Source organism: Accipiter gentilis, chromosome Z (assembly GCF_929443795.1).
Source record: "Accipiter gentilis chromosome Z, bAccGen1.1, whole genome shotgun sequence".
In the NCBI taxonomy this organism is placed as follows: Eukaryota; Metazoa; Chordata; class Aves; order Accipitriformes; family Accipitridae; genus Astur; species Astur gentilis.
This window is the reverse complement of record NC_064919.1, coordinates 1328917-1350758: the sequence shown is the minus strand read 5'-3', so window position 1 is coordinate 1350758 and position 21842 is coordinate 1328917. Positions and strand designations below refer to the sequence as shown.

General features: G+C 51.6%; 1 protein-coding gene across 7 annotated transcripts in view; it reads right to left on the bottom strand.

Annotated features, from left to right (window-relative positions):
• Positions 1-21842, bottom strand: part of PAX5 (paired box 5) — a 131468-nt gene that overhangs the window by 105128 nt on the left and 4498 nt on the right. For 5 of the 7 annotated variants that reach the window (XM_049795809.1, XM_049795810.1, XM_049795812.1 and 2 more), the window contains exons 2-5: positions 20930-21095; positions 16193-16390; positions 12131-12195; positions 8814-8942 (exon numbers count right to left, since the gene is read on the bottom strand). In XM_049795809.1, coding sequence (XP_049651766.1) covers positions 8814-8942; positions 12131-12195; positions 16193-16390; positions 20930-21095 — 558 coding nt within the window. The remainder of the gene's footprint in view (positions 1-8813; positions 8943-12130; positions 12196-16192; positions 16391-20929; positions 21096-21842) is intronic. The other 2 variants (XM_049795814.1, XM_049795815.1) reach the window with 2 other exon arrangements.

Here is a 21842-nt window from a genome sequence, read left to right as displayed (position 1 = left end):
TCAGAATGATTCATCTTGCTCGTGACCATTCTATTTTATTTTATATTATCATTTATGACAAACATCCATCAAAATTGACAAGTCCTGCTTTTCCACAAAACTGCTTTTTCTTTGGAAAATGCATTCCCACAAAAGAATCCTGGCCAGCTCCGTTCTGACACCATCAGGACAATCTGACAAGACATCTACCCCTAAACTGGATTTTAGCTAAACCTATATGAAGAGGTTATTCCTTGAAAAGCATCTAGCACTCGACAGCTCCTGATGAGAACAGCTGGAGCTACAGCAGGGCTGTAAGGAGTAGTGGAAGTCTGGGCTTTTCATTAACATAGCTCCGGGAAAATCCTCGCTCCGACGAAGCCAGTGGCAAACCGGCAGGGCTTCACCCCGGAGCTGGAGGAGAGCTCTCTAGAAAATAGGAGCCCCGGGGACTGCATTAGGAGAAAAGTGACAAACATGCTTGACGTGCACACAAGACAGCCGGTAACCCGCTCACTCGGAAAGGGCAGCTGCGCTGGCGGGGAGTTTTCCTGCCTCGAGCTGTGCACACGTAAAACCACCCACGGGCGAGCATCACCGATGGCCAGGGCAGAACCAACCCATCCCTCCGAACCCCTCGGGTACGGGGATGTCCGTCCCTGGGGACGGCTGCCCACCAGCCACTGCTGTCTGCCCGGCCGTGCCCCGTGTCCACAGGGACCCCAAAGAAGTCCCCTGCTGGCACTGGTACCCCAGAACATAGGGATGCAGGCAGCCCCAGGCGTTCAGCACGCTCGCAGCTCAGGGTGTTACGGGGAAGCTGGGAAGCACGCAGATGGCTAAGAGCACGGGATGCTCCACTGTCCTACAGAGCTGAAGGGATTTGTCCCAACCAGACCTCAGCCTGCAGGCTCTATCACCCAGCGGCACAGAGGTTGGTCCTTCCCTCCCCAGAAAACACCATCCTGCCTCAGCAGCACTCATGGGAACGCATCGCCCTCAAGTGCCAGAACAGCTCGGTCTGGGTGCTGAAATGGCTTTTTGTTTCATTTTCATGAATTTAGATGTGCAGGGTTTTCTCAGAAGCCCAGGCTACAGCATTTTAAAGCTGCCGTAGCTGAGATCTGAACTGACCCGCATTTATTCTTTTTTCCCTAGAATTTCGTGAGGAATGTCAAAATACTCTCTTTTTCTCCCAAAGAGAAATCCTGTGCCAGCTGAGCTCCACTTGTTAATGGCCAGGTTGACCAGCTCAGCACCCATAACCCCACAAATGGAGGGTGGCTCTTAGGAACACCCAAGGGTTTTAGTCTCATGCCTTGGGGGGAGTCAAAGTCCTCCCTCAGACACTCACCATGATCCACTGGCGACACCATCAGTGCTGGTGTCAAACTGCCAGCGTGGCCGGTGGCTGCTGCCGCTTCAGCACATTCAGAATGCCTTGTGTAAGGTGCACAAAAGGTAAATGCAAAGAACGAAACAAACAAAAGCCCCAGTCTTGTGGGAAATTATATCCAAGGACTCAGGAAAAAAGCTTTCAATGAAATTTAAAAAAAAAATTAAAACCTCCACCAAGCCCTAGGTTGCACTGGATATAGCACAGATGAAGCCATCACTGCAGCATAACTAGGAAAGTCCAGATCAAACTCTAAAAGGATAATTTCAGTGTCCATGCGGTGAGGGAAAACGGTCTCTTTCGAGGAGCTAATGAACCGACGGGACGAACAGCTCACCCCACTCTGCAACACCGGGAAAGGATTCCTGAACGCAAAGGACAACCTGCATCAGCAGGAGAAATTCAAATCAGTACTTGCTGACCCTGCGAAACCTCATTCCCTTCAAAGGCTTCATCTCATTATAGTCACTGGAGTTATCCCCAGGAGTAAAGACAACTCCAGTGACTAAGCACCGCTGAAGTCAACCTAGAAATTATTAAAGTAAACTCCAGCACCTCCCTGGGATTCTGGAGGGGGGTTCCTTCCCTTTAACCTCCGCATGGACTTGGGTAACCCCACCTGTTTCACCTGACAGCCTGCACTACACAGAGTTTGGCTTCTGATTTTTTTTATGCACTTTTCCACCGCCTCTTTCTGGCCATCGCTGACTTGGCAGCAGGGTCTGTGCCCGACTCCCCCCATGCTCCAGGCAAGCATCACCCCTACAGTGTGATACAGCTAGGAGGTACGGCCAGTCCCACTGGGTACCCCTTCCCCACTTGTCACCACCTGAACTTACCGTTCAGCATTTTGGCATCATAACGTTCAAGTTTCTACCAGCAGGTGACCTTTTTTCTCTCCGTAACATCCTGCTTTTTCCCCCTCTCAGTCTTTCTGGTTTTGACTGCTTCCCTTGCAGTTCAGATCCCCAAAGGCTTCAGTCCTTTGCACATCACTTGCACGGTGCGGAAGACCCCATGGAAGAGCTGGAGAAGACAATATTGATCCCCACCACATACTGACAGGCTCAGGTCCTTATCTGGGGTGAGAGGAGTTATGGGGACTTCTGTCAACACAAGACCTCGCCAGTGTTTTACTTCTGCACTGAACTCCATCATCTGGTAGCTGCAACACATACTTTCCTCCTGCTGTGCCCCAGAGCGTAGACAGGCAGTACAAGCATGTCTGTGGACTCCTTCACATCCCACACTCCCACACCAGTGACCATCCAACGCCCTGTGGTCCCCATCAGTGCTGTGACCCCTCATTCAGCAAGTCTTCCCCCATGGGGATGCTCAAACCCTGCCAGGCCAGAAGTGCCTAAATGCATTCAGGTAACTCCAAGGAGTAAGTCTGGAGTGGGAGGAGATCCCAACCCCTACTCAGGAGAGGAGATGGCTTTTACACCAGAGCAGTATCTCACCAGGGGTGTCCCAGGACGAGCAATACCCCAAGAGCACCCGCGAAGCCAGGACCCAGGTCCTCCACCAGCACTGGCTGCCAGGAAGAGGGGCAGAGAAGTCCCACATTCCAGCCCTCAAAGACAGAAAAATAAAGATCCTCCATTGCCAGGGAAGCTACAATGAGATCTAATTTGTATTTATGAAGACTTGGAACGCCATGGCTGGAAAGGGGGGTTTACAGGCTCACAACTAACCCCATGGCTGGAAGGGGTCTCCTTATAACCCCTCCGGGTCAGCTGCAGCCTGATGCAACAGCTTTTACCATCCAGGGCTTCAGCCCAGCCAGGGCATCCCCACGGCACGGTGCTCCGTGACAAGGTGGGAGCTCTCTGCTGGCAGGATGGATGGAGGGCACAGGCAGGACAGTGGGACCAAGAGGGGAGAACGGGCAGATGCTTGTCTGCATTGCAAAAAGACAGAGCAGCAGCATGCCCCTGGACACGATTCGTGGGCCATGTAAGTACGCTGCAGGTCACGGGGCAAAACTCCGATGGGGACAGAGCTGTGGACGTTGCACCTGACCACACTCACCAGAGCTGGGTACCAGCTGGGGTTCTGGTGTTTAACACCTAAAAAAATGGAGCTAAACCAAAGGCGAGAAATACTTTACAAGCCTTCCCAGCAATATCCTAGAGTAGGTGCCACGGAAGCCGCCTTCTCCCTCAGCCACAAGAGGAGATGACAGAAGACTATGGCAGCACCCACGCAGTGGTGGGCTCCCTTTTGAGGCTGCTGACCATCTGCCGTGCAGCTTCCAAGGCACTTATGCCCACAGCCCTGCAAGTCTCTGCCTAGCTGTGAGCGTAGCTTCTTGTTTCTGTCCCGCTGGGAAAAGAGTTCATGGGCCTGGTATGGAGGAAAAGACACAAAATGCAGAAATACTGTCTGTATTATTAGTCCTCGCTCATGTTTAGTCATGCTTGCTTTGCTTTTCCTGGTCTCTCTCCCCCAAGACGTGTCACTGACACAGCGAGCTCGTGTCCGCATTTGTCAGTGCAAAGCATTTCATCGGCCGTTCTCAAAGGCAGGCGTCTCCCGCAGCCACTGCAGTGCTGGCATCACCAGAAATGTGTCCAGCAGCTTCAGCCGGCTGCACAGGTTGGTGCTGCTTGGGTGCCCAGACATGCCTAACCTGGGGCATCCCTGCACGAAAATGTGGTGATCGCTACATCGGATGGTTTTATAAAGCGTCGGATTGCACCCAGCCCCAGTTTCTTCTCACCCCCATCAGCGTCCCTGCCCCTCTTGGAGGCTTATCTTCCCAGACAGAAGGCTGTGACCCAAGCGCCTTTAAATATACCAAGTCTATGTTTAAACGCAAGGCATTTTTCAAAGAGTTCGGTTGAGAAAACAAAGCGCAAGCACCTACATCACCACACCAGATGCTGACAGCAGTGTAGGGTTATGGTTGGTGAGAATGGAAACAAAACAACTCATATGAGTGAAGGTCTCCTGCTATGCTGGTTTCAATTCCCCAAATGTCTCCACTGCCGAGAAGACTCTATACCAGTGAATTTGAAATATGGTCTGTGCAGCTGTTCGGTGCAGGTACTTAGATCTGCCAAACCTCTTCTGCAGCAAGAAGGGGTGGGTGGGTGGATAGCACATACTCGCATCCTGCACGGTGCTTTGTTAAGGGTGTCCTCCTCAATTTGCTTCCGACAGCATTTCCTGGCGGGGGCCACAGCTGCACCTGAGCTGAGCAACAGAGTGATACACCCCTGTGCCAACCCCTGCATTAGCAGACACTGGCTGAGAAGATGCCAGCTTGCACACGCCAAAATCATGCCAGGGCGGTGCTAACCATAGCAGGATGGGCCAGCCAAAGTTTGTGCCTGTGCACCAACGGTCTCCAGTTTAGCAGCACAGATGTAGCGTCAGTGACACAACGCACGCCTGGGACGTACGGAGCAACAACCATATGCAAACAGATTTCAGCCTGGCTTGGCTGCTGCTCGTGTTCACACACTGCACCTATTACCTGCCAGTATCAGATATTTCTGCATGTTTCTGCGTCAGCGGTGAGGGCACAAGCATAGTTCTGCGTCATCCAGTCCATGGGTCTTGGACTGAGCTAAGATGCTAAAGGCACGTAAATGTCTAGGGGTGCAGAATCAGGTGGCTGGCAGAAGACTCCCAACTAGGCGATGCAGTTCCCCCACCAAAATATGCAGCATTTGCTCCATGTAGGGAAATGGTTTGCATTTTGCGTAAAGCAAGGAAGAGCCACGGATATTCACATCATTCTTCCAAGCCCTGTTCGTAAATCCACTGGGAGCTGGTCACATCTCTCTGTGAGGGTATGGGGACCAAGCCTCTTCCCCCGGCCTGTGGGCTGGCAAGCAGAGGGCTCTGCGCAAGGTGCAACAGTACTTCCCCACCAAGCTTGTCCCTACGGCAGCCGGCATCGCGCCCCCGATGCGATCCCCCCGCTCTGGGGACGTGAGCACGCTTAGAAAGGAGCAGCAGACACAGCGTGCCTCTTAGAGAGCACAGGGCTCTTGTGGAAGCGGGAGCGCTGGGCTTTGCCTTGCTTTGACGGAAAGATGCTGCTCTCCTGCAGGGACAGCACCAGGTCACCAGGAGATCCCAGGTGAGAGCCACGTTCCCTGCCTCCGGCACACGGTCCTGCTTTGGGATCTCTCTCAGCTGGGACGGCACCAACGTGCCAGAGCATCGCTCTGTTGGGCTTAAGCTCTTCTGCAGCGCGCAGGACAGAAACCAGGGCTAGGGGAGAGAGGAGGGAAGGGAGAAGGAGGGGTGGGCTCTGCCTTGCGATGCTTTGGCCTTTCCCCACCCCATCCTCAGATCCTCCTCCAGACCTCCCCCAGCCCAGCAACCTTCCTCGTCCCCAAAACGTGCCCCGCACACCATCTCTGGCCCAGGCTCCTGTGTACCTGCCTGGGGATGCAGCTCCCTTTCGCTCTCCTCTCACTGCTCGCCAAGGGTTATTTAAGCCCCCTCCAGAAAGCTTGGACTTCCAGACTGGGGATGCTCAGCACTTCCCAAAACGCAGACCCTGTCACGTGTCCATTACGGGACCGTCACCAGCCACACGACTAGCCGAAACCAGTCCCAGCACTGCCACCGGCTGTAAGCACTGGACAGACCATTCAGCCCGCTCTGTCTCGGGGTCTTGCTGCCCACCCTTGGCTTCCCTAAAACACACCCCGTCCGCTAGCAGGCGGCTCAGCAAGATCTTTCTGCACATCCCTGCCACCCGCCTGCACCTCCACAGCTTTTTCCCGAGCAGAGGGGCCAGGCAAACGTGCAGCCACAGAACTCAAAGGAGGCAATCTGCAAGCAAAACAGCGAGACCGCTGCGGAGCAGCCTCTGCTGCTTGAGGCTGCGGCGGCTGACTGTATCTCTCTGCCTTGTTACGGAACAGCCTGCTTCTTGTGTCAGTCTCCAGTAGCATGTCCTTTAACCACAAGTGAAAGCAACCGATCCCCCACGAAGGCACATCTGCTCCAAGTCCATATTACAACAGGGGGAAAAAAATGACACCTTCAGCTATATAAACCAATAAAGACTGTCTGATTTGGTTTGCCCCTGTTGCTACCCAGCGAGCTCCCCACTGGGTTAAAGACTGGTGACATCTGCTAAAAAAATGTCAAGAATGAGGAGAACAAAACCGGGTAATGAATCACACTGAGCGCTCGATGCAGCTGGAAGCTGGAGGGTCGAGTCCACCCCGCTTCACTCCCTGGGCGACGGGAGCCGGGACCACCACACGAGCACTGCACAGCCCGTGGCTCCAGGAGACGTACGCAGGGATCTACAGCAGCAGGCACGCACCTTCCAACAGAGAAACCTTCCTACCGAGAAGCAGCGCAACACGGCAGAAGACACGATGCGAGGGTCTCGCTATGGAGGTAGTGCCTCTCCGGCTCTCCGAAGTCGTGAAATGGTAAAGTTAACTCTGCCCCCTTGTGCATCTGCATCATGATACAGGCCATAATTAGATGACATGCTTCTCTTCTTCACATTAGAGGCTAGCGTATACGACCCACCTCCCCATCACCCGCAGCGTGGAGCCTTGGGATGCCTCTGCGGGCACCTCGCGCCCACTGGAGCAGAAGGACCTTGCGCTGAGCAGGATGGGGAGGGGTTGTGGACGTTCCCGGGGATCCCCTCAAACAAAGACATTGAAGGATCTGTTTATGCCTCTCCAAATCTGCAGCCCCGAGCCTATTATAAAAGCAGTTTAAATGGTCTGCTGAGGACAGCATTACTGTCCGGCTTACGAGCTCGAAAATCATGACTCATCCTGACAAAATGATGGGGGTTGTTTTAGAAATCACGTGCTCTCTTCTAAATGTGAACTGGCAAAAGCCGGGGAGTTTCTCAGCTCTGCTTCTGATCCTTCCAAGGCAACATTTAATTCTTTCATCTACATTTAAACCAGAGTGTTCTGTAATCACAGGCACCCAAGAACTGGTGCTTCGGGACAGGGCTGTGACACAGCCATATGGTTTCAACACAAACGGCTTCTCTCCTGCCTGGCTGATAAAATACAAAATTTCTTCTCTACCTGCTTTAAAGCGTGTATTTTTCTATGCACCTGTGGCCTTGATCTGGAAAAAAAATGTCAGATGTACAATCGCAGTGTTAACTAACAACAGCATGTTCAGCAAGGACCTGAGCATAGGGAGTTTTATACTCCCACCATCAGACCAGTCCCCAAGTGGCTGAAATTCGCCCCACAAACCTCTTGCATTTTTCCCCCAGTTTCAGTAAACCAAGCACTACCCCACGACCTGACCAGGCATTTCCATCAGTGCACCTGCAGACACACGACCCTGTTTGCACAGCTCAGGCACCAGGCTGCTCACCCAATTTTAGCCAGGTTTCCCCAGGGGTTCGGTTAATGCCACTAGGGCTTCTGCCCACCGACAACCCCCCCTCTCCATCCCTGTGGGGCCAAGCAATGGGGGAACAGTGGAGGGGGCAGCCGGAGGAACAGGGATGCGGACCCGCACTGGCTGCAGGATGGTGCTGGACCCGCACCTGCAGCACAGGAGCTGGGGACAACGGGTGCTCCACAGCAAAGGAGGATGGCATCAAGCCCGCCAAGAGTAAACAAGACCCCCTCAGCCCACCGGTGGTGCCGCAGAGAGGGCAGTCACCCCTCCTCCAGGTGCCCTCCACAGCCTCAACCACAGCATCCTCACTAAGGCTCTGGTGTCCCCTTCACTACCGCAGATGCGGCCGCAGTCTTGGCCTCAACTCCTCTCTGTAAGCTCTTGCTAAATGAAAGGGATGCTCTAGATTAAAGGCACTTTTATAAGACACCAATGCGGAATCTCTCCTCTTTTCCCTTCTGCTCATACCTGGCATCCTTCTCTTCTCCAAAGCAGTGTTTTCATTAGGAAAATGCCCAGGACACAGAACAAAACAGGACCATAAACCCTCCAGAGGAGCACCAGCAATATCCAACCCCAACCAGACTCTGCTCGTTTCCACCCCCCAGACCAACAAAGACCCCGAGTGCCGGGGGGACCTGCAGAGACGCAGCACGGCAGACAGCTCTGCTGTTAATTTTGTCTCTGTGGTTGGGGACACCTCTCTGACATTTTATATTTCATGTGGCCACAGAGTCAACAACACAATGGTGACTCTTCCCCTTTCCACTGGCAGGAGGGAAATGTTCCCTGGTCGGGAGGAGGGTCTGCTTAAAAACTGTGACACAACCCCCCGTGCTTTCTGAAACACCCAGACAAGCCCCCGTTCCTCAAAGAGGTCCTGACTCTGGCCACCAGGTCACGCCGAAGGTCCCACCTGCCGAAACGGGACCAAACCCCACCGCAGCAGATGGTGATGGGGGACGTCCGCAGCTCCGTCACGTCACAAGCACACAGCATCGGCCTCGGCCGCATCCCGCCCTGCATCGCTGCACGCACCCCCTCCCCGCCAGAGAACAGCTCCCACTACCTTCATCCCGCTTGCGCTTGTTGCTCTCGGTGCCAGGGGAGGCGATTCCCAGGATTCCGCTGATGGAGTAGGACGAACCGGCGGAGTCGGTGCTGACGGAGGACACCTGGGTCACAGAGCCCGTGGAGGCTGCAAGGCAAGGCCAAGCGGTCAACACAACACGAGCACCAGCCTACCCAAAAGCCACTGCCCCCCCAAACCCCCGGCATGACCAAGGGTGGCCGAGGGGCTCTGCTGGCCACCATGGCCCCTCCAGCTCGGGAAGGACCCCCAACTAGCCCAGCCCAGCCCGGCGCCATGCCAGAGCATCCCCATGCAGATGCGTGAGCAGAGACACGGTCGCCCCTCGTCCCCATCAGCGAGGTGGACGGAGCTGGAGGGGAGCAGAGCCACGCAGAGGGAAAATCCTCCACGCACAGGGTCTGCAGCGAGGTGCCGGGGCAGGCTGCATGTCCGTGCATTCCTTCCCCTTCTCCAGGCTGATTTACGAACTCGGGAAGGCTGGGTAACCCTTTGCATTAAGTGTAATGAGTTGGGCGGTTAAGCAAGCTGTGGCTGTGCCAGGAACTCTTAGGCAGCTAAGGCAGGGAGATAGGCTGAGCGTCTCAAGGACTCCTGCTGCCCGGCGGAGGCAGAGGGACGGGAGCAGAGATAGCCAGTTCTCATAACAACACGCAGGCATTTTTCTCTCCTAACAACCTTGGGACACCACAGTCGTCCCCTGACAGCCTTGGAGCATCTCGTATCTATGTTTTAAGTTAGTCTCAGGCAGCCTCAGAGCTTTCCTTATCTGCATGTGAAACGGTACCAGCGCAGCCAGGATTCCTGCAATCTGTTGATGACAAAAGTCTATCACCTCCCAAACCTGTCAACAGCGACACTGAGGTCCTTTGAGCATTCCGGGACTGCAGCCGGCTGTGACCAGCATCTCCCTTTGAGTGGGATGCCTCTCAGAGCTCGCAAACTTTCCTGTTTGCGAAAATCAGAGGTCTGTTGCCGAAAGCCGACATAACCTGGGCTGATTCTCTCTGCTCCTTGAGGCTCGACTCTTTGCCCGTTGAGAAAGATCCTGAAGCATTTGATGTGAACCTTTTCCCTGACCTCGAGGGGAATTTTCAACAGGCATACCTCTTTTACTCTTTTACCCTCCTATATGTATATCACTTAGTCTCTTTATGCATGCGCACGTACTAACCGGAATAGTCTATAACAAGTACATTATAGCAAGTATATTATAAGTTATTACTTCCAAATTTATACTTAAATTACTGTCATGAATTTTATTCAACTGTGAATGAATTTTAAGCTGCTATTATACTCATAATCCCTTTAGATATAAACCATTGCCCAGGTCTGGAACTAGGAGTCAATCCAGCCATACCCAGACTCTGACAGGAGTTTAGAAAGCAAGGGGGTCTTCTCTGAACCTCGTGACTCAACGGGAGGGTCTCCCTTACCCTTTTTGCCATTCCCGATCTTTGCACAAATCACAAGAAATTAATTCTAACAATTTTTCTTTGTAATATTTCCTTTTACCCATTATGTTTTCCGTCTCTATATACATAAGTTCAGTCTGACTCTAGCTTAATTTTCCTGAGTGCATTTCATCCACGTACTAAGTAATGGAGTAGATCGAATTCCGTGAAGTCCCACTTTTATATGAATTTCTATTAAATCACTTTTCTATTGCTAACACGATTAGAGGCGATTCTTTAAGTGATCCGAACCCCACTTCTCTCCCTCTCTCTCATTCCCCTCGCGACATGCTGCCAGCCTCCCGGCGCAGGAACCTCGTGGGAGCGGAGCAGCCTGCGCTCGCTGCGCCGGGATTGCTGCCTGCATCCTGCCGCCCCAAGCCAACAGCCCCCAGCCAGCGAAGACCCCCAGACAGCTGGGGTTCCCCAGCGACCCAGGAACGGCCAGCTGTGGGCCACACGGCTGAAAGGCCCTGAGGTTCCCCAAAATAAGAACTCACTCAATCCACTTTTTGCTTTAACAGAGCCCTGAGAAAGGGTGCTGGCTGCGTCCAGACAAGGGGGGTTTGTTCATTCATCACAGCCGACACAAAGCCCGGAGATGTCGGCCGGGGCTGCAGATGCTGTCTCTGCGTGATGCTGCGGGAGGCTGAGGCTGTACGCAAGCGGGCAGAGGAGGCAGCACCGTGCAGACCCTCTGAGCACAGGGGGCTTCTCTGCAGGACCACGCTGAAGACCCCCCCCAAGCCACAGCCCACACGGAGCAAACCTGTGTCGGAAATCCCCGCTGCCTGTACCAACCCCAAGCCCTGAGAAACGAGACGGCTCTTCTCTGCTCTTGTTTTCTGCAAGGAGAGACACCCCTTAAGCAAAATGAGGGATGCTTTTCCTCCGCTGAGATTGTTTTGGCATTTCCCAAAGCGAAAGGCTCAGGACATGGGGCTGCAGCGTGATTTCTCTGGCGAGAAAGAAGAGTTCACACAACTCTGCATTCACGCTCTGTGTCTCACAGCACGAGCCCACCCTTGCCCGGTGGGGGGGGCAGCTATAATTCCCCCATTTCACTGGTAACAGCATAAAGGCAGAGAGGAACCAGGGCCCCCATCCCACCTCCCTTTTGCCTACAGAGCAAGAGCTTACGGGTGCCCCAGCCGCTTTCACAAAACAAGGACAAAAAAAAGACCAGCCCTGAGCCCTGACTGAACCCCTCCATCCCTGCTGCAAAATGGCAGAGCGGCTGCCCCCCCTCCCCAAAAAAAAGACACCATCAGCCTCATGAAGGGCTGAGGATGCCTCACCAGCCCCGCCACCCCTCCAAGGACCCCTTCCACCAGCATCGCCTGCCTCGGGGTGCAGCGTCACTCATCTGTGGCTGAATTAAAGTTTTGGAAAGTTTTGCTACCTCTCCACTCAAGACTGCAAGTGCACAAAGAATTATGGAAGGGATGGTTGATAGATGAAAAAAACACATTCAAAACTACTTACTGACTAATGATGCAGAAAATGTTATGAATAAGTATCCCTTTCTTGATTTATTACTTTAATTATCTGACATTCTATAGACCCCCATTAGTGGGGGTTTTTTGGTTTAGATTTCAATTTTCTGTCTCATGGTGAAAGCTATTTATCATAATAATCAGTAAAATTCAAAACCTTTTAGCAGTATTTATAAAATTCATTTACTATGTTCAGCCCTTGGAGAATGACAAAGAAGGCGCATTAGCACGTGTGCTGAAGTGTTTTATGCAGAATTATCTGTCCATAAGAATGATTAAAAGTTCTTTAGAATATTTGTAATCTATTATGCTATTTTTTTTATATTAAAAAAAAAGTTTTCCTTACCTATGCTGTGACTGGAGGCTGGGACCTGCTGATTGGGTGGCTGCTGCACCTTCGTCCGTATGATCCTGTGTGTAGTTGAAAAGAAAATGACTGCTTAGCATTAAGGATGCAATTGCAGGGGGCATCAGACACTATTTTTTCAGTTCAGGACACCTACATCAATAGAAAAATGCCCTTCTGCATACTATCCCCTCGTCATCCACTGAAAGACTGAAGTTTGGCGGGTGGACCCCGGATCGTGTTTTTGCCTCCAGCCCCTGCCATTAGCGACGTTTGGGTGACCGACTCCTACACACTCCTCAGGATGCTGCAGAGTTTGGTGCTTTGGTGCCTTTGAGGACATAGTCCTCACCCCCCAGAAAAGAGATATCCATTGCTATTCGGGCACCCGTTGGGCCCAGCACTTCACCCTCAGGGAGCTGGACACTTCTGAGTCCAGACATCCCAGCAGGCTGTGATCTGCACCCTTGGGTGCTCAGACACATTTGCAAGGCTGTCTCTAGACCGCCCTGGGTACAGTACTCGTGCAGCTAAAGAACTTGACCACCTTGGAAAAGGAGCTGCTTAGCCAAATTAGTATTAAAACAAAACTGTGCTAGATTAAATGCTAATATTAAAAGCTGAATAACTACACTGTCATCACTGGGGACGGCCTCTGCTCTGATTCATCATGATGTCAACCAGGAAAAATTCAGAGATGCAGAAAAACTAGAAGGCATGTGTTGTGCGGCAGGACAGAGGGCAGCTGCTAAGGCGGCCAGGGGAGGTGCTCTACCAAGCGCTCACCTGCCGATGCAGTGTGAAAAAAGACAAGACAGGGTCTGAAATGTCTCTGGAGATGACACAGTTCTGCCACCGACTGCAGTGGAATCAGACCGGGCTTGAAGGAGACACGCAGCTCGCTCACCGCACATCTCCCTGCCTGACGCGCTGCTTACGCAGCAGTAATGCTGCAGCAAGCGTTTCTCCTCTCTTTACCTAAAAAACTCTTCTCCGTGAATTTGGAAGAGGGGCGAGGAGGGGAGGCGTGTGACAGAGCTGGCATGGGGATGCATTCCCAGGAACAAAGAGCAGTTGCTTGCTTGAAAGTCACCTCGTGAGCTGGTACAGGAACCACCACCGGTGATGCCTGGCCCCATCCCAAAAGAGGACACGCTGCCGTCCCCTTCCCCTCCCATCCCTCTGCGGAGTCCGATGGAAGTGGCAGGGGCTAAGGCCATTAGTAAGCCCATTTTCAGCCACCAGTCCCACAGCGAAGCTCCTGGGCATTAGACATCTGCGGCTGGGTCCCCGGCAGCAAATTCCCCCGCCAAGGGCCAGAGCAGCCAGCCTGGCGCGGGGAGCTTTGCAAACAACTGCAGTTTGGGGAGCAGAGCCAAAAAAAGCTGGGATCCTATGTGAGGAGGAGTGGAAACAACCCCCTGCACAAGGCATCCTTGCTGTTGTGGCAAGGGAAGGGTGTCCGGGTCCTTCTGACACTTAAACGTCTTCATCTCTGGAGGGATGGAGGACTGGAGCACTTCGAAGCAGCTGGGCAGCTCTCGGCTTATTTGAGCAAAACTAATCGCAATGATTAATTAAGCCTTAATCACACAGAGTTGCTCCTGCTGCGGAAGAGTGGCCTATTATTAATATTAATTAATGTTATTAATTAATAATAATAGTTATTATTCATTCATATACGGGGGCAGCAGCTCAAATTCATCTGCTAAAAGGCACCCTCGGCAGCGGGGATGTGCTGAGCGCGCTCTGTCCCCCAGGTTCTCCAGCAAGAGCTCCCCTGAAGACAACAGCAGGGTCCCGGGGGGATCCTGGGATGGGGGGCAGCAGCATGGTAGTTCCATCCTCTGCTGTGCAGGAACACCAACTGCTCGGCTTTGCCCTCCCTGCAGTAGGACGGGAACCACCCTGCGCGATTTCGGATGGGTTCAGGACCTGCAGCGACGGGGCTAACACCTGATCTGCACCTCGGCAGCGAATAAGGGCATTGTGAGCAGGGGTCTGCATCTTTGGTGTGTAATATCCCCACCAGCAAAGCCTTGAAGTATACGCTTAATTTTAAATATGAGGATAAAACCCAGAGACTGCAACGTGGAACTGGGAGGATTTAGCATTAAAGCCAAGTGTTTTGGTGTGAATGCCAGGTTTCTCGTTGTGATAGCTTGGTCTGGGTTTTCAGGATGTGCTCCTAGGCTGGCAAAAACAATTCTCTGGGTAAACAGCCCGACTCAAAAAGATTGCAACTGTTTTTAGAAAGGGATTTCACACTTTTACGAGAAGGAAAAGACCTTGGCCACAGCCGCAAGCAGATGAGAAAGGATGAGATTTCTGGCCAAAAAACTTGGTGGCAGATCATGAAACGGGTTTCTGATGCAAAGGCAGTGAGTGTGTGGACACTGCCAGTGTGGAAACACACAAGGACGCAGCAAGAGGCAGAATATGGAAACTGGCTCAAAACTTGATGGGAAGCTACTTAAGGTCTCTTTTTCGTAGAGCAATGACTGCCTATTTTTGGTAGTTTTTTGGAGGATGCTGGAAGCCCTACTACACAAACACAGGGCTGCTCACAGCAGCAAATGCTTCTGACATGGCAGGGCTCGAGCTGACTTTTATGGAAGCAGAGTTTTCCCTTAGTAACTTGAGGTCAGTCAGAGTGATAGTCTCCTTCAGTTTTCCTGGTGTCTATATTATTCCCCAAATCCTTTTTAAAACTGAAAATGCCATGCCTGTAGGGTTACTGAACACTGCTCTGGAGCCTCGGCGAGGAGCTCCCAGGGAGCAGCAAAGGCTGCGCATGAACTGACCCATTTTTGCTCTTAAACACACGAACATATGACTCAACGTTCAGTTCGGCAAGACAGAGACACCACTCTCCGCTAACGCTGGGGAAGCCACTCCGGCTACTCAAGCGGCAACTCCATGAATGCAAATCAGGTTGGGATAGCCAATAAAAGAATATTGCATCAATTTATTTCACGTCCATGGACACAGATGGGACTTTATAGCTAGCTGCCTTCAAAGAATTTGCATGCAATCGCACAAGTGAAAACCATCTCACCAGCGTGGTGAGGCTGAAGCCTGGCACAGAGCATACCCCCGAGCAAAAATGAAAGGACTCTGCTTGCCAGGGGTGTAGGTGTGCATGAGGCTGCCCAAGCTCTCTGCCTTCCAAGTATTAATCCCTTATTATCAGTCTGGCAGGGCTGAAGACATAACAGACTATTTCACTGGGGTTTTTCAACACTAGCTATAAACATCCTTTGACTCAGAAGGAAGCAGGCGAGTACAGAAGGTGTAACTGAGATAGCAGTAGGTTATTCTAGCTCCAGACCCCTCCGCAAACCCAGTCCTGCCTGGCAAGGTCATGGCAAAACTCCCGAATGCAGGACTGAGGCTCCAAATAAGATTCTCCTGCATTTTTACAAAAGCAATTCAAGGCCACTTAAGTGCGACCCTGTAACAAGCAGACGGCTGAGGCACTGGAAAGCTACCGACCAAATTCCCCTGGTGATATTGACACTGACAGTAGCGGGCAGCGGTCACCACGGTTCTGGGCCAACTTCAACAAAACCAAGCAGACGTCAGGAGGACAGAAGTGGTACCCTAGACCCATGCCTTGGGTCCCCTCCTCCAGGCACCTGGGCCCCCCCTTTTCCCAGATGACTGCCGCCCCACTTAGTGGCCGTCTGAGCTTTCCACCCCCCCGGGGGAAAGCACGTCCCACTGAACCCCCACCCAGTCGAGCAGAACTGAGGCCTCATTCAAAGCAAACGTGCAGGACCATTACCAGTGAGGACTGCAATTCACAGATTGGGGAAAGGATGGGAAAGAAGCAAAGGCCAGCAGCAGAACCTGCCCATTCTTAGAAAATGCTCATCATCGGTGATGCTTCAGTCGATGAGGTGAGCCCACAGCTGCTCCCCAGCCCCAAACGCATCAGGGAAACAGATACAAGCTGCATTTCTTGCAAACAGCCCAAAACACCCACTCCTACTAAGAAATGAGGACCCAGTGACAGTCCTCCTGAGGAGCATCCCTCCCCATGACCAGACGTATCTTTACCTGTTAATTGAACTGACGCTGGGCACAGTGTCGTTGTCACACACTCGCTCAGCAAGGAGTCTATCCCTGATCTCCCAGGCAAACATGGTGGGATTTTGGCGTTTGTACTCTGCAATTTTTTCAACGACTTTGGGTGTGGCGACCTTTGGTTTTGATCCTCCAATCACTCCAGGCTTAATACTCCCAGTTTCGTAATACCTGGGACAACATCCAAAACAAAGCTTTAGTTATCACGAATAGACAGAGAACATGCTTTGAGATTTATAGAGAACATAATTTCAAGGTAACCAAACCCCAGCAAATCCTCAGATACATCTTCACTTTCACATACACATTTTCTGCCTATGTAGTGCTTTATCACCTAATAGATTAACTTATAGTAATTGGAATTGGGCCTCGGGATACAATATATATTTTTCTGTAATAGCAAGACAAAAGAAACAATGCAAGATTAAAGGGCATGCCGGGATCCAAAATTAACTGAAAATGTGTGTTATTAATCAGCAGTACCGGCAATAATAGAAACAAATCACACCAAAGACCACTTTTTCCAGTGGACTCTTTTGTAGTAAATTACTGTTTCTACAGAAGTCCTCTGTCATTAATATCTACGGCTTGTTATCATTTCATAGTGAAATGAAGGCTGGGTATTGTATTTTATCTGCATCTCCAGAATAAATATGCTGGCATATCTTTTTACCATTTTATGGTTTTAATACACATATTACGGTTTTAACAGTTAATGTATTCCAAAACATATTCTTTTTAACATTATGTTTTCCATAGTTTCAACCACGAATTTCAAGGAAAAGGGAGCTGCCCACACTCTGGAGGGGTCCAGCTGATCTGGGATGTGGTTTCTGGGACCAGTCCTGTGGCCCTTCCTCAGGTACAGCATCTTTACCCACACCAGCAGCTCTGCTGATGCCACACCAGGAAAGGTGAAGGACTGGATCCCTGAACCAACAGAAATCTGCCAGATTTCCTCACGTGTAAATCACACAAGAGCAACTGCTTTTGGTAGCATTGCAACAATACATCGCAGCTGAGGTCCCCACAAGTCTCCCCTTTTAATAAGCGAAGCCTTGAGCATGCTGTTAAGAGCAGAAGTCATATCTTATCCATTGAGGGCCAGAACGGAGACCAAGAATGAGATCGTGCCTCCCTGTGCTGTGCCGTCAGGGAGCGCAACACACGAGGCATCCTCCCGGCCATGCACTTCTTTGTACCTTGTGAATTTTCTCGTGACCCGATGAAAAACAAACCCCGTGCCTACCTGCAATAACTGCCCCAACTGCCCTGGCCCCAGCACGTCCTTTCTGTACAGAGCAGACCTTGACTTCGTGAGCCTTTCAAGCAGACACCCACCGAGCTCCACGCTCTCAGCAGCTTTAACGTGTCCACTCAGTGCTCCATGCCTGTATTTCTAGTAAGGAGCTCAGAAAAGACTCCCAGGTAAGAACCTAAGACTGCTTATTAATATCTTTTCTCTGCAGCTACTTGACATACACTTTATATGAGAAAAAAAAAAATTAATTCCCCAATCTTTCCAGCGTGAGCAGAACACAAACAGGCTGCGCAGCCGAAGCCTGTCTCACTGTAACACGCAACCATGTTCATCAAATTTCTGCCAGGCTACTGGTTTTCAGTCTTTCTGGGAAGAGCCCTGTGTGCAGGGCCTAAAATTCCTTTAAGGAAACTGACACCGTGTTGTTTGTACACGTTTTCAGATATTCTGGATGCAGAGGTGGACACAGATCTAACAGTCTTCCATGAGCCACTTCAGCAATACTAGTTAAGGGAAAGCGTCAAGCGTCAAGAGGTGGATTAACCCTGCCGGTGCCCCCACACGCAGCCTAGTAGCGAGCTTTAGGGCAGGGGGGTACAATTCAGCTCCTCCCATCCTTCCCGAGGACGTGACAAAACGATGGCAAACGCGGACCATAAACCTACTAAAACCTTGCACCCCTGGCCTCAAAACCTTTGCTGCTGGCACCTCTCCCGTGAGGAGGGTGCGGAAGGAAGCCAGACAATACCGTAGAATGCTCCCAAACACAAAGTCTCCATTTCCTTGGTTCCAGTCAAAACGACGGATTTTTTACAAACGTTCCGTAACGTTTCTTTTCTCGAACAGCGCCTTGCTGCACCGTGCAGCGTGGTGCCCGCAGTCACTACCCCACGATGCAGGGACAGCCCAGCTGAGCAGAGCATCAGCCAGCAGGCTCGGGAAAGCCACGGCTCCGCAGACGAGGCGGCGTTTCCCACGGCAGGCTCACCACGGTAGGTAAGCCATGACAGCAAAAGCCCTCACGGCCATGATGCCGCAGCGAGCTCACCCAGGGGACAAAGCCCTGGTACCCTCTGGACAGCAAGACCTCCGGTCCCAAATCCTCTAACCACTGCCTACCCGCCCGTCCTCACCACCTCGAGGTCTGCAAAGGCACGCACAGGTCAACAGCGAGAGTTGCCTCGTGCGGGAGGGTGCAGGATTGGGCCCGGACCCTTTTCCCCCGGGGCAGCCGGGAAAGCTCGCTGCGACAGGGGAAGGGCTCTCGCCCAGCGACACGGCTGACGCTTGCCTCCTCTTCGCCTTCGCAGTGAACCTGGGCGCAGCCAAAGCACGGGCATCCCTGACTCCCGTCTCCATTTTAATGGCAAGGACGGCTGCACTCGGCTTCATTTTATGCACATCAGGTCCAGGCCTTTTGCTCCCAGCAAGTTGCCGATGCAGGTGAAGAGTGGGCACCCCTGCGGTACCCCCCTTCCAAGGGGTGAGAGTTTCCCTTGCGCTGCAACTGCTGGTTCCCTGCCTCTGGGTGTTTTTTAAGTCTGTATCGAGGACTGAAAAATTCCAACCACAAAATTCCAAATGTAAGGATTTATCATAAGGACTCCCGTTTTTCACACACACGCACGTACATGAAAAAAAAAAACACCCCACACACAGAGCTGCAATTACAGTGACATTTTACCCACTGTAATTACTAGTTATGAAAATAATGAGCTATGAAATTCCAATTTATTGTTGACAACTTTAATGACAAAGCTCTGGAGCCTCACTCTTAGCTCTGTAGGGCAAATATATCTAATGGTAAATCTATTCAAACTATCAAAAGTAAAACCATTGGACATTCGCCTGGTAGGTAAATACATTGCCCGTTCCTTAGCTGTGCGCTGGTCCTGATGGGAATTGGTGGCGATTCCGCCGCAGCAGAGAGAGCATCACCAGCCGAACCATGCCAGCCAGGCTGGGAGCAGGAGCCTGTGCCGGCAGCAGATGCAAGGCAATAACAGAGGAAAACAGGGCTGTGATGGGCAGGCAGGTCTCGGATAAAGCCCGCGGAAAGTTACCCTCTCTAAAACAGTCAAGGCATCGGTGCCCTCAAACCTACACCGGGAGGAACGCGTGCAGCTTGCAGGGGAATGTATCCCCCTGCAACGGAGGCATGAGAAAAAAAGCAGGGATGCTGAGCGTAACTGGCACGCTGGCTCGTGCGGCTCTCTAAAAGGACGCAGCGCGGGGCCGTGGAGATGCTGTTCAGCCAGTTAAGGCGAGCAAGAGGTAAGAGGGGCCTGTGGGGAAAAAGAGTGCCAAGAGCTACAAAGCCAGGGGCCTGTGACTGTGCCAAGTCGGTCCGATTCTGAACACTTAAACGGCCATTGAGAGATCGTAAATGCTGCTAATCCAAGCAGATCCTCTGCGTGATACTATTAAAAAAATTGCCCTAACAGCCTTTGCAGCTATGCTATGTCCAGGAAAGCATATCGGCTAAAAATTGGAAAAGAAGATGATGGTAAAATAAAAAAAGTAAAATTCTAAGCAGTGATGTGAACTGTGAAAGTTTAGTGAATAGTTCAGGAATTAACTTTTCCAGATTATCAAGAAAGACACAGTCTAACCAAAAAAAATGTTTTCCTTAACACAAGTTGCTCAAGTACCTCAGAATACCTGGGGTCCAAAACCATTTTAACGCTCTAATTGACACAAATTATCTTCAGATTTGTTCACAAGTTACAAAGAAGCAAGGATGGTATTTTTCACCTGAACCTATGTCAAATTTTAAAATGAAATCAGGAAATTATATGAATTTGAAGTTTAATTTCCTCTTGCCATAGCGGTTCAAGCAGCTCCAGACTGAACAGAGGGCTACTCCCAAAACGGCCAAAATTAAGATGGCTAATAGTTACTTATGGTATTCCGTGCTCTAATTTAACAACGTATTCCTCACAAGAGTAGAAAAAGGTGTCCAATGAAACAGTGGGGCAGATTGCAGTATAGCCTGTGTGAATGAACACACGGCAACGTTCACGCAATATGTAATTACATTATTGCTAAAAGAGAGTCATCTTCAGAAAGGAAAACAAGTAACTTCCACAACTTCTAATTTTTTTGGCATTTTACTGAAGATGACTCCGGATTTCTCCACTTCTTCAGAAGAGACAGGTGCGGGATATACGCCGTATATACAGCAAATACACCCCACATGGCATTTTGCGCTTTGCGTTACAATTACCTACAAGAAACTGTGAAAGGGCAAACCAGACATATGCATAGTGGCACACTTTTTTCCCGCATCAGGCATATAAAACCCCAAGCGGTCAGGAAGCCCCTGTCCTCACTGGGCTGATTTCCTGAGGTTTCTCCTATTCTCCATTTGTTTGCAACCTTCGATTCAGGGACCAGCACTGACACTTTTCTCTCGACGGACACAGAAGGATTCGTCGTCCCCCCTTTACCTGCCAAGTATTTTGCTGACGCAGCCATGGCTGACGCGGAGCTGCCGGGAGATGTCACACGGCCGGACCCCTTGGTGGGCGAGCTCCACGATCCTTTGGCGAACGACATCTGGGAGGGGGCGGCCGTTCACAAAAACACCCCCCAGCTGATTCACGCCTCCATGTCCTGGAACACACAGGGGAGGGGGAGAAGGGCAGGAGAAGAAGAGCTGTGTGAGAGTTTCGGACGTTTCTGCAGGGCAGACCCCCCCCCCCCATCCCCAGCGTTCCCCGGCTCCGCGCATCGTCTCCCCAGCCTCGCTCCAGCCTCCGGCTGCTTTTCCCCGAGCGCTGCCGGACCCGAAGCACGGAGGCGGCCACGGCCGCGCTGCCGCAATGCCACTCGCCGGAGGGGAGGACCCTCCTGCCTGAAGGCAGATCGGGCCCCGTGTGGGAAAATGGCCACGGGAAACCACGCAGCGATGCGTCCAGCTCCCCGGATTCGGGCCACCTTCCTCCCGAAGCCAGCGGCCGCGTTTGCCCGGCTGCAAACTCTGGGAACAGGCCTGGTGCTGGCCCGTGGAGAAGAGGATGCTCCTGAGCCTCTGGCTAGGAAAGCAGCTGGAAAGGAGGCTGGGCGATCGCTCAGCCTACACGCTGTTTGTGTCTAAGCACAGAACGAGATACCTGAAATGAAATACGTGGGTTGGTTTTTTTTTTCCAGATGCCTTGACTTAATCAAGGGGGGGGGGGGGGGGGGGGGGAAAGAGCCCGATTTCTGCTCTTGCAATTTACAGCAGTCTTGGCAGATATTATGAGCCCACAAATGAAACATGAACACTCAGGCAAGCCCAGTATATTATTCCTTTTCGAGCAGATTTGCACTGTTCACCTTTAGCAAGGTGAATCGTATATCTGGTGGGAAACGGGACCC